The sequence below is a fragment of the Sinocyclocheilus rhinocerous genome, unplaced genomic scaffold (assembly GCF_001515625.1).
Source record: "Sinocyclocheilus rhinocerous isolate Xijiao unplaced genomic scaffold, SAMN03320098_v1.1 scaffold1063, whole genome shotgun sequence".
NCBI classification, from domain to species: Eukaryota; Metazoa; Chordata; class Actinopteri; order Cypriniformes; family Cyprinidae; genus Sinocyclocheilus; species Sinocyclocheilus rhinocerous.
In genome coordinates, this window is record NW_015625586.1 from 863,013 (window position 1) to 874,387 (window position 11,375).

General features: G+C 39.4%; 2 protein-coding genes across 5 annotated transcripts in view; both read right to left on the bottom strand.

Moving 5' to 3' along the window:
- LOC107755035 (ataxin-2-like protein) overlaps nt 1-3,337 on the bottom strand; it is a 17,719-nt gene extending 14,382 nt beyond the window's left edge. The window contains exons 1-6 of the mRNA XM_016571679.1: nt 3,030-3,337; nt 2,681-2,778; nt 1,615-1,654; nt 1,416-1,472; nt 780-851; nt 324-501 (exon numbers count right to left, since the gene is read on the bottom strand). Of these exons, the coding sequence (XP_016427165.1) occupies nt 324-501; nt 780-851; nt 1,416-1,472; nt 1,615-1,654; nt 2,681-2,778; nt 3,030-3,050 (466 nt within the window). The 5' untranslated portion in view covers nt 3,051-3,337. The remainder of the gene's footprint in view (nt 1-323; nt 502-779; nt 852-1,415; nt 1,473-1,614; nt 1,655-2,680; nt 2,779-3,029) is intronic.
- Nucleotides 3,338-4,157: 820 nt separating this feature from the next.
- The window catches only part of sh2b1 (SH2B adaptor protein 1), an 18,517-nt gene continuing 11,299 nt past the window's right edge, over nt 4,158-11,375 (bottom strand). For 2 of the 4 annotated variants that reach the window (XM_016571161.1, XM_016571170.1), the window contains 2 exons: nt 7,030-7,120; nt 5,344-5,453 (listed from right to left, as the gene is read on the bottom strand). In XM_016571161.1, the coding sequence (XP_016426647.1) occupies nt 5,432-5,453; nt 7,030-7,120 (113 nt within the window). In that variant the 3' untranslated portion in view covers nt 5,344-5,431. Of the gene's footprint in view, nt 5,454-7,000; nt 7,121-11,375 lie in introns of all 4 variants that reach the window. The other 2 variants (XM_016571177.1, XM_016571183.1) reach the window with 2 other exon arrangements.

The window sequence follows — 11,375 nt, forward strand, 5'->3', positions numbered from 1 at the left end:
CCGATTGCAATCCAATGACAGGGACGCACATTTTGAAGGACAAGATAGTAGCCTATAGGATGTATTTTGAATGTCCGGTAGTCCTCAAATAACATTATAGTCCCGTCTCGTCTTGTTAACGAAGACGCGGCATAAATTTCGTCAGTTTTTATCATCAGATATTGGTTTTAGCTCGTCAACGTCTCGTCTTAGTCACAGAAAAAAAAATTTCGTTAACGAATATTTTTCGTCGTTGTCTTCGTTGACGAAATTAACACTGCCTTACATTTCCATAATTAACAACACTACACATGTATACTACTTCTACAGAGTCATATACACACCTCTGGTAGCGTAGTTGAGGTCCACATCTCTGCAGATCATAGTGACCAGGTCATTAGGGCCAAAGATCATGGTGTCCGTGATCTCTTCTCTCCTGGGATGGACTGGTGTGCCTCCACCACCGCCTCCATCTCCTTCTTCATTTTTCACTTTGTGCACTGCGTCCACTGCCAGCTCACACTAAAAACATAGATACTGAGTGAGACTTGATCATACGTTAAACTTCACGAGGCTTTGCTCAGATAGGCCACAAAAAATAAATAAATAAAATATATAAAATAAATAAATATAAATTAGTCAATATCAAAGATAAAATTTGGATTGGATAAATCTGAACTGGGTCCTGTGTGAACAAAGCCCATGATTCATAGTTAAGATCAGCAAGATTAAACATAAGATTCAGAAAGCAAATTAAATGCAGATGTGTTTTGTCAGTAGATTTGGAATGACTGACTTACACGTGAGCTTAACGTCTTGAAGATTCCCTCATATATACTGCCGTTCTTCACCATAACGTCGCATCTGGAGCCCTGTGGAAAAGATTGCATATGTGTCAAGTATTTTATTGCTTAATGCTGAAAACAAATTAGAGAAGATGGTGTGAATCACATAAAACCAAAACAACTAAAAATCTAAATATTTCTTATTTTAATTCACCCTCCCCCCTTTTTTCCTTTGTCGAAACAGTTACCACAGTCTAGATAAGCTAGGAGATATGAGGTAGCCTAATTTTAAAAGCATGATTTCTAGACCTGTAAAAGTCATCTAAATTAATAAAATGCTAGCAAAACTTGTCATGGGCTCTTTATAAAAAAAAATAAAAATTTTTTTATTAAAAGTATTTTATTATTATTATTATTATTATTATGCCAAGCTTTAAAACACTATCAGGAAGAAATGTAGTTTTTTTTTTGGGGGGGGGGGGGGTTCTTATCCAGTAAATCACAAGCAAGTCATGGGCCCTTCGAATAATGTTGTAGGCCCAGGAGTCAAAAAGTCTGTGAATCACTAAACTGAAGTGATCAAAGAAGGGCGTTTTCAACAGCCATCAAATAAACAGAAATGTGAACTAATTATTTCATGCCAAAACTCACCACCACGGCTGTGAGAAAATGGAGCATCCGTGAGTTGTTGTACACACCCTCAAACACCTAAAAAAAAAAAAAGTACATACAAATATCTTTGAGCATTTGGTGGTCCAAAAATGCAGTAAAATACTTAAGAGGATACTAAGACATCTAATAATCCTAAAATGGAAAATCAAGAGTCTAAAAAGTACAAGCTTTTACATACAGGTGGTGACTGTGAGGGAGTCTTCACAGAGTTTCTGTTTCTTCATGGAAAAAAGGAAAAGGAAACAATCATTGGCAAAAGATAATTTACATAACGTGTGTGTGTGTGTATTGCATCATGCAAATCAAGAGGAACGCAAAAGACGAACAATCATACCAATAACAGATTTCTGTATATTAAGAATTTCTTGTATTCATAAGTTATATCAAATACGTGGACAAATTTGCTGTGTCTGCGTGCATCTAACTAGAATGTGAAACACAGCCCCGGTGTTACAGGCATTGCTCTACTGTTACATGTGTGGACAACAATCACAACATCGCGAAGCCCGTGGTAAAACAAAAGGACAATCATACACGAGTAACAAAATAACGATCGGACTGAATCTGATTGCGCATCATGACAAAATATTATTTTGCAATGTCAATATATGTAAACAAAGGCAACCAAGCGCGTGTTTTAATTGCGACAGACCGCAAAGCGGGTTATCGGAGCTGGCCAACAACACAGGCAAATGCCGTATCGAAGACAAACAGCTTGACATTAACGTGCGCAAACGTACACATTTCGCGCCCCTCGCTACAATCAATCAAATCGATTAGGAAATACGAATGTTTGTACTTTTTTGTCACATGCATCCCGGCTCTTCTTTGAAGGCGTCTGTCTACAATAGCTCAAGTTGAAAGTCGAGCACAATACAGAATCATATGGGATCGGAAAAACAACAACAAAACACTGCTGATGACCCGCCTCCGAGAGCAGTCATAAGCTGGAAGAGATGGCAATCAATTAAAATCTAAATTCTATTGGTTGACAATATTATTTCTGGGCGGATGTGTACCGATTGCGACAACGTCCTCCATTATTGGCCCAAAATCGTGTCACTCAAACATTCTTCGCAGCGATTGGCTAGTGCTCCTGCTAATTTAACAAGGCTCGAAACAATTGGTGTTCTAGGGAGAAGATCAAGTATGCGCCGAGGGCACGCCCACTTTGACCGGTAGGCCTCGTGTTAAAATGCCAGTCCTCGGACTTTCTGAGCGGGGCAGCCCAACTTGTGCCTTACCTTCCCGCGGTGGGTCTGTTAGAGTTGCTCCCCGGAACTGATGAAGCCATTGACCCTGTAGTTCCATTGGATGTTTTGCGGCCGCCGGGTCCAGGTTGCTGTCAGAAAGCACAACGATTCTTAAATGCTGACACAAATTAAGCATTGGACAAATTTACGTAACGTTCTATTCAAGAGTCTAGCCGAGTGGTGTTGGCTAGCAGGTTTACTAGCACGTTACGTTGAACAAGAAAGTGGAAGCTTAATGGAGAACGACAATATTCGGACCATACTATCCATTATGAGTTTTAATATTCTCGATTGTATGATTTGTAAAAAATTTAGTTAAATTTTTAGATGCGGTACTCACGTTCTGTCGGCGAAAAGACATAACTAGCCGCTAACGGAGTTGCCCGCTAAATTCCCCTTGTTGCCTATGACAAGCTAGGAGGTGGACTAGCCTGCCTGCGGTGTTATTTTTCTGTTTTTTCCGCAGCGTTCTCCGATCCGCACGAGCGCGATCTCCGTTATAACCCGAGGTCCAGTTCAGTACGATATTCTGTCACGAACAGAACACGAAGATAACGAGCCTTCTGTTTCTATTAAATATTACCGGCACCACGTCTCGCGAATTAGCCAGCGACAAACGCGAAGGCAGTTTTTTCAAAAACCCTCGATTGCCATTGGACGACGGCGTAGAACGTATTGATGACGCAATGGCGTACAAGACCAGTATCACACGTCGACAGCTGCACGTTACGCGTGCCTTGCAAAAGAGTCGTCCATTCTTATAAGAAATGTGCAATAAAATCAAATTTCTCATTTCACTATCTATCTATCACACAAACACAACTCAGACAAATTGTTTCAGTATAATTATATTATATCATATCATCATCATTTAATTCAATGTAGTACCTGAAACTCTAATTACACAGAGTGGGCAACATTGTCCACCTTAACACACGGTCCCAGCACAGACAGACAGAGAGAGAAGAGAAAAGAGAGAGAAGGCACAATAAAAGGTTTAAATAAAGGGTAAAAGGGAGGAGCAAGGGGCAAATTGAGAGAAAACAAATACCAAATGATCTGTAGGATCAAGAAGAGAACAACTGAAAAGGCTGAGACAGAACTGGAGAAACAGTACAGGAAAATACCAATGCATGCACTGAACTTGATGGCAGACACTGCAAAAAGACTGATCGAGGCACAAAATCAAGAATGACTGGCACAAAACGAGAGGGAATGACGGTTAACAACACGAAAAGGCACAAGAAGAAAGGGTCTCTTTATCATTTTTCCTTTTCAAAAGTTTTCCTGAAATCTGTGGAAACCAAAGCAAAGTTTGAAGGAGACAGAGTGAGATTAGAAGAGATATAAAAAAGCACAAAAAATTAGAAACAGAAAACAGATTTTGGACAACAAATATTATGTGTTCATACAGTAAACAACAAAAATAAAGGCATTTTGAAACAAACAAACAAATAATACTATTATTTGGACAATTATTATATTCTAATTATTATTATTATCATCATCAGTCATTATCATTTTCGTATTCAATAACAATTTCTCTTTTAAACCAAAGGACATTCTCTCTCCCTCCTCTGGACTCTAGCTTTGAAATAAACACAACAATAAACCCAAAGTCTGTAAAGCTAAAAGGAAGGGTAGGATGTAAAGACAGAGAGGGAGAGCAGAGGAGCTGGGCGACAGATCAGGACTCTGAGGTAATAATGGAGTCTATGGAGATGTTTAATACGATAATTAACCTTATGAAGTAATACTACTGGACTTCAGAGGACTGGGCTTGCTTGTTTTTGGCCAAACTGGACGTTGTTAAGCCCGAGGCAATGCCTGCTACTTAACTAGCAAAATCAGTACAACTGAAATGAACAGGATAAAAAGTTATTACTTTGTGACATTCGCAGTTTGTCAGTGGCAGAACAAAAAGAAAACAACTCAAAAAGCTCCAGTAATAATAATAACAACAAGAGTGCTGGTGGGTAACAATCTCTGAACAAGTGAAAATTTCCGCTCACCTGACAGGAAAAAGAAATTCCTTTCGTATAAGTGCGAAGGCTCAAAGAATACTAGACATCTGAATAATCAATAAGTGAGTCCGACACTGTAATGACTTGAAGGACTCAAGAAATAAGTTGCTAAAACACGACACCAGCTCAGTGGCGGCGCTGACACTTTTGTACTTTCCTATGCAGCAGCAGAGGAACTTTCGCACTGACAAACACTGGAGAACAAATTAGTAAAAGCTGACCAATGTTTTCACAACGCACCTACAATTTAGTGTTGTACCGTTACTTAGTATTTAAAAAAAAAAGTACCGTCAGTATCATATATGCTTATGTGTTTGGGCGTCTCTCTCTCTTTCTCTCCATCTCTCTCTCGCACCGTGAAAGCTCATGTTTAATAGTGTTAATAACTCGGTCTCCCAGTTCTTCCGCTGGAGAATACTGAAAATACTGATTGTGAAGGGCTCTCCTCTTCCTCCTCTATCCCACCTCGTTGTTTTCCCCGTTTTAGAAGAAAGAGTACTGGTTGTCGATGGCTCTTGCTCTCCCTCCTTCTCTCTCCTCGCCCTCCACCCCTTCCAGCTGGAGGAGAGGCGGCTCACGCTCCCGTTCCTCGCACTCCTCCGCCCCGCTGCTTGCTCCGCCTCCTCCGGCGGCCTCCATCTCGCTCCCTCGTTCCTGCGGCGGGGTTGGGGGCGGAGGGCGTCCCGGAGGCAGAGGGGGAGGAGGTGGCTGAGGAGGACTACGGGGTCTGCTGGTCAAGTCTGAGAACAGCAACAGAGAGGAGAACCAGTAGAGGAGGAGAGAGGGGTGAGAATTAAATGTGTACAAGAGTAATGACGATAAGATGCAAAGTTTGAGGAGAAAACCTCAGCTATGACACATGCTAGTAATGAAATCGGTCAACACATTGAACACACTCTGGTCCCTGCCTCCTCTAAACAGCCGTAAAGAGTCATCGATTGATTGCATTGGGACTCATTGAAACATCTAGAATCACGTTTATATTTAGACAGAGCTCGCTGTCTACAAATGTGACATTTCATAAAAATTACGATTAACGCAAGCTATAGTGAGCACATGTTAAATGAATGTGTTTCCCTGCGACACACATTTCAGAATGGATGTGTGCAACTGAAACCCAGCTGTGAATGAGGAAGTTAAGCAGACAGATGTGCACTGAAGTGAACGGATGACCTGTCGCTACTCTTTTTCTGTCTTATTCTGACAAGCTTCCTCTTCCTCACATTCCTGAAAAAAATGTTTCCCGCATTTTACTCTTTCATCTACTATAAAAATGGACCCTTTTTACATTCTTAATAGTTTCCTCATCTTATTATGCAAATGTAAAAAAAACGGAATGTTTTTATATTTGCCTAATTTGGGGAAATGTAGTATCTCTGTACACTGGAAATGGCTGATTTGCGTGATGACACCCACTTTGATGATTCAGTCCAGTCCCACCCCACACTTTCCTCATTAAATATATTCCTTCACTAAGAAATGCACTACTATTTAAAAGTTTAGGGTCTGTACGTTTTGTTGTTGTTTTAAAGAAATTAATAATTTCAACTAGACATTAAATAAAAGGTATAAAATTGCATCAAAAGATTTTAAATATATGCTGTTCTTATGAACTTTCTATTCATCAAACAAATTAAAAGTTTCCCGAAAATATGAAGCAGCACAGATGTTTTCAACATGATGATAATAATAAAATGTTTCTTGAGCAGCAAATCAGCATATTACACTAGTAAACATTTGAAGTGGATCAAAACCTTTCATCAAAGTTGTCCTAAAACCAAAATGCGTTCTTGTCTTAGGACAACTTTGATTAACTTTTTTGATCCACTTCAAATGTTGACAACTGTAGAACGATTTCATGTTACGCGTCAAGGATCATGTGACACTGAAGAATATTATAGTAATGATGCTGAAAATTTAGCTTTGCCATCAGAGGATTACATTACATTTGAAAATATATTAAAATAGAAAACAGTTGTTTTAAATTGTAATATTTCACAATATTAGTTTTACTGTATTTTTGATCAAATAAAAGCAGCCTTGGTAAGTATAAGACTTGCTGACCCCAACATTTTGAACAGTAGTGTCATTTTATGAAAGTGAAATGGGCTGCAACTGCTTAAGGTTCGATAAATTAGTTTCACATGACCATTTCCTTTCTTTATCTGACTCGAGCTGTTTTTGGTGCTGTACCTTTAATATTTTTATTATACCCCCAATATTTTTAATATACCCCCCCATGTACCAGCATTATTTTATTTCCTTCTTTCAGACCTTCTCTGTCTATCTCTCTCTGTTGAATCTGGTCTCACTTACACACAGTCAGAGATGGGGGTTGATGGAGAGTCGGGGTGGCGCGTGGTGATGACATCACAGACTGTGGGGCGGCTGCCTGCCCTTTCCCGGCCTGCGAAGATGACCCAACGACAAACAACAACAGAAACAGCCAATCAGAGCTCTGATATGCACTATGGAGAAAGCCAGAGGCTGAAGCGGGATGAGAGGAGGGAGAGGAGCAGAGGTACGGTAGGAATTAGTATGTGACCGGAGATCAAAATGGTGACGGAAAGAACATCGATTCATGTTAGAAAAAAGAATGGAAGGGAGTAGAAGAAGAATAGGAGAAAAGATGCACTAGTGTCTAGGAGACAGAAAGTGTTGAAAAGGAGATACAGGATGGAGGACATGAGGAGGAAATAGTAGGTAAGGTGAGGAGTTTAGTGGGGTAATATGTCAGGTCAAGCACAGAAAAATTAAATCAAGACACAATCATTGTCAAAAAGCAAAAGCAAAGCCATGCACAGCCAGCCGACGGCAGACTCTGGCAGCAGCGATGGATCTTTGTGCTCGAGTAGTCGTAGCAGATGCTTGCACAAAGTGTCCTTTAAAAAGCATGCCGTGACAGGAAGTGATCTCACACACGGGGTGATCCCACATTTAGTCATATCCCTGTGACAGGTGCGAACAACTCATGCAGTGGCCATGTTGTTTATGAATACACGCATACACAAATACACATATGATCACTCTCCAGATTCATCCCACTCACATGACACAGACAAGCTCAGTGCCAAAGAATGTGTGCGTCACTAAAATCTGCCCAGGCTTCAAGACAATCAAACTGACAGGACAGAATATTTCTTGCTATTTTTTTCCTTTTATGGGCCCACCAGGATCTCCCCCAAAACAGCTGTTTAACTTAACATTTATGTCTATATTAGGGTTGTCAACTGATTAAAATAATGTGATTAATTGCATCACTTTGTCATAGTTAATGCAATCATACTACTCTCACTCACAAGAACAAGTCAATATTTCTGAAATGGTATAAAATGCACAGGAAATGCAAACATATGATAACATTTGATATAGTAATTCAATAGTAAAACAACTTGAGTCATAGTTTATGGATAGTTATGTCACATGTGGTGTGAAGGTCCAGACTCGTGTATGCATTAACACTTCTATGCATGGCAGTGATTCACAGATCAATAATTGAATTTCACTATGTTAAGAATGCAAATGACTTTACCTTTTGCAAAATATATCATCTGGGTTTCATTTATAAATAAATAACCTATAAAAAGGGTCTTTCTCCATCGTTTAAAATGGCTGCTCTGCTACAGACTTGTACTTCAAATCTCTTCAATCAGCTTTGAAGTGTCTGAGAAGTTTTTAAAAATAACTCAGAAAAGAATTATTAAATTGTCAAATTATATAAATGCTAACAACAATTGCTTAAAAAAATTAACACTTATACATTTAAAAACCCTTTGTATAATTCAGTGTCTAAAATATCAATTAGTCAAATAAACAATGTGTTATTTTTTATATTTCCTATATTTGTTTAGCAGTAATGTGGATACTCCAGTCACTAAAAAATGTTAACATTAGGATGACAACCTTTCCATTGTGGTTTTATTCAACAAACATAAAATGAAACTCCCAGTGCTGCTTTACAGCTGCTGTAATATAACTATAATTAAAGGGGTCATGTACTGAGAAATCAAAATTCCCTTGATCTTTTGACAGAAAAGATTGTACTATATAAACATCCTGTAAGTTTCAGAATTCAAAACTTTGTTGTTAGTCTAAAAACAGCTTATATTGAAGCCAGTTTGCCAAAACAACAGTGGAATGTACCGCTGTTTGATGTAATAGTGTGGATAAGCACTGCCTACGAAGAAGATCAACGCCTGCTTCTACATCACTGCCTCTTTAGCCCCGCCCACCGATTTGCACATGTAGTGTAACGAGAGGGAAACACAGGTCTACACAGAAACCAAATGATAAAGATGCTCCGAATAAAACAAGATGCTGTGCAGTGCCCGGTTGTGCAAAAACAGTCTTTGCATTGCCTTCCTTCTGATTCCAGCGTTAAAAACATACATTTTCTTTCAGGCTTACAACTGTCTTTGATTTTTAAAGTTGAATTTTCTCAGTGGTGTTTTTGATGTAAACTCCCTATATCATTGCTTTGCTGTCTTTTTATTCTCTTCTGTCTCTTGTTTAGCAACCCTCTACGGACACCTTGGCAATTGAATCGCCATTGGCTAGTACATTTTTTAGTTTACTCGCCAGACTGATATCCCATATATGCATGTGTGTGTGTGTTTTAAATATATATATATACAGTGGGTACGGAAAGTATTCAGACCCCCTTAAATTTTTCACTCTTTGTTATATTGCAGCCATTTGCTAAAATCATTTAAGTTAATTTTTTTTCCTCATTAATGTACACACAGCACCCCATATTGACAGAAAAACACAGAATTGTTGACATCTTTGCAGATTTATTAAAAAAGAAAAACTGAAAAATGCTCAGTATTTAGTAGAAGCACCCATTTGATCTAATACAGCCATGAGTCTTTTTAGGAAAGATGCAACAAGTTTTTCACACATGGATTTGGGGATCCTCTGCCATTCCTCCTTGCAGATCCTCTCCAGTTCTGTCAGGTTGGACGGTAAACGTTGGTGGACAGCCATTTTTAGGTCTCTCCAGAGATGCTCAATTGGGTTTAAGTCAGGGCTCTGGCCGGGCCATTCAAGAACAGTCACAGAGTTGTTGTGAAGCCACTCCTTCGTTATTTTAGCTGTGTGCTTAGGGTCATTGTCTTGTTGGAAGGTAAACCTTAGTTCCAGTCTGAGGTCCTGAGCACTCTGGAGAAGGTTTTCGCCCAGGATATCCCTGTACTTGGCCGCATTCATCTTTCCCTCGATTGCAACCAGTCGTCCTGTCCCTGCAGCTGAAAAACACCCCCACAGCATGATGCTGCCACCACCATGCTTCACTGTTGGGACTGTATTGGACAGGTGCCTGGTTTTCTCCACACATACCGCTTAGAATTAAGGCCAAAAAGTTCTATCTTGGTCTCATCAGACCAGAGAATCTTATTTCTCACCATCTTGGAGTCCTTCAGGTGTTTTTTTAGCAAACTCCATGCGGGCTTTCATGTGTCTTGAACTGAGGAGAGGCTTCCGTCGGGCCACTCTGCCATAAAGCCCCGACTGGTGGAGGGCTGCAGTGATGGTTGACTTTCTACAACTTTCTCCCATCTCCCGACTGCATCTCTGGAGCTCAGCCACAGTGATCTTTGGGTTCTTCTTTACCTCTCTCACCAAGGCTCTTCTCCCCCGATAGCTCAGTTTGGCCAGACGGCCAGCTCTAGGAAGGGTTCTGGCCGTCCCAAACGTCTTCCATTTAAGGATTATGGAGGCCACCGTGCTCTTAGGAACCTTAAGTGCAGCAGAAATTTTTCTGTAACCTTGGCCAGATCTGTGCCTTGCCACAATTCTGTCTCTGAGCTCTTCAGGCAATTCCTTTGACCTCATGATTCTCATTTGCTCTGACATGCACTGTGAGCTGTAAGGTCTTATATAGACAGGTGTGTGGCTTTCCTAATCAAGTCCAATCAGTATAATCAAACACAGCTGGACTCAAATGAAGGTGTAGAACCATCTCAAGGATGATCAGAACAAATGGACAGCACCTGAGTTAAATATATGAGTGTCACAGCAAAGGGTCTGAATACTTAAGACCATGTGATATTTCAGTTTTTCTTTTTTAATAAATCTGCAAAAATGTCAACAATTCTGTGTTTTTCTGTCAATATGGGGTGCTATGTGTACATTAATGAGGAAAAAAAATTAACTTAAATGATTTTAGCAAATGGCTGCAATATAACAAAAAGTGAAAAATTTAAGGGGGTCTGAATACTTTCCGTACCCACTGTAACCTCTAAATATGGTGGTTTTTTTCTGGCGGTATTTTGTGATTTATGGAGCGATTAAAAGAGAGATCCCCTCAGTAAAAGCCTTTAACTCTAATATGTAAAAAAAAAATTGGACCAGGCTTTATGCAATGTTCAGTTTATTATTCTGGAAATATATGCAAATGAGTGCATATTTAATTAGATAATGCAACGTTTGCATATGTGAACATAATGTTACAGAAAACTTAAAGGCTTCATTTGGCCAAAAAATTTAAATTGTCATCATTTCCTTACATCAAGTTGTTCCAAACCTGTATGAGTGTTTGAGCACAGAAAAATATATTTTGAAGAGTGTAGGTAACCAAACAGTTGATGGTAGCCATTGTATTTTTGCATACTGTGGCTACTGTAAACCATAAACTGTTTGGTTACCAACATTCTTCAAAATAT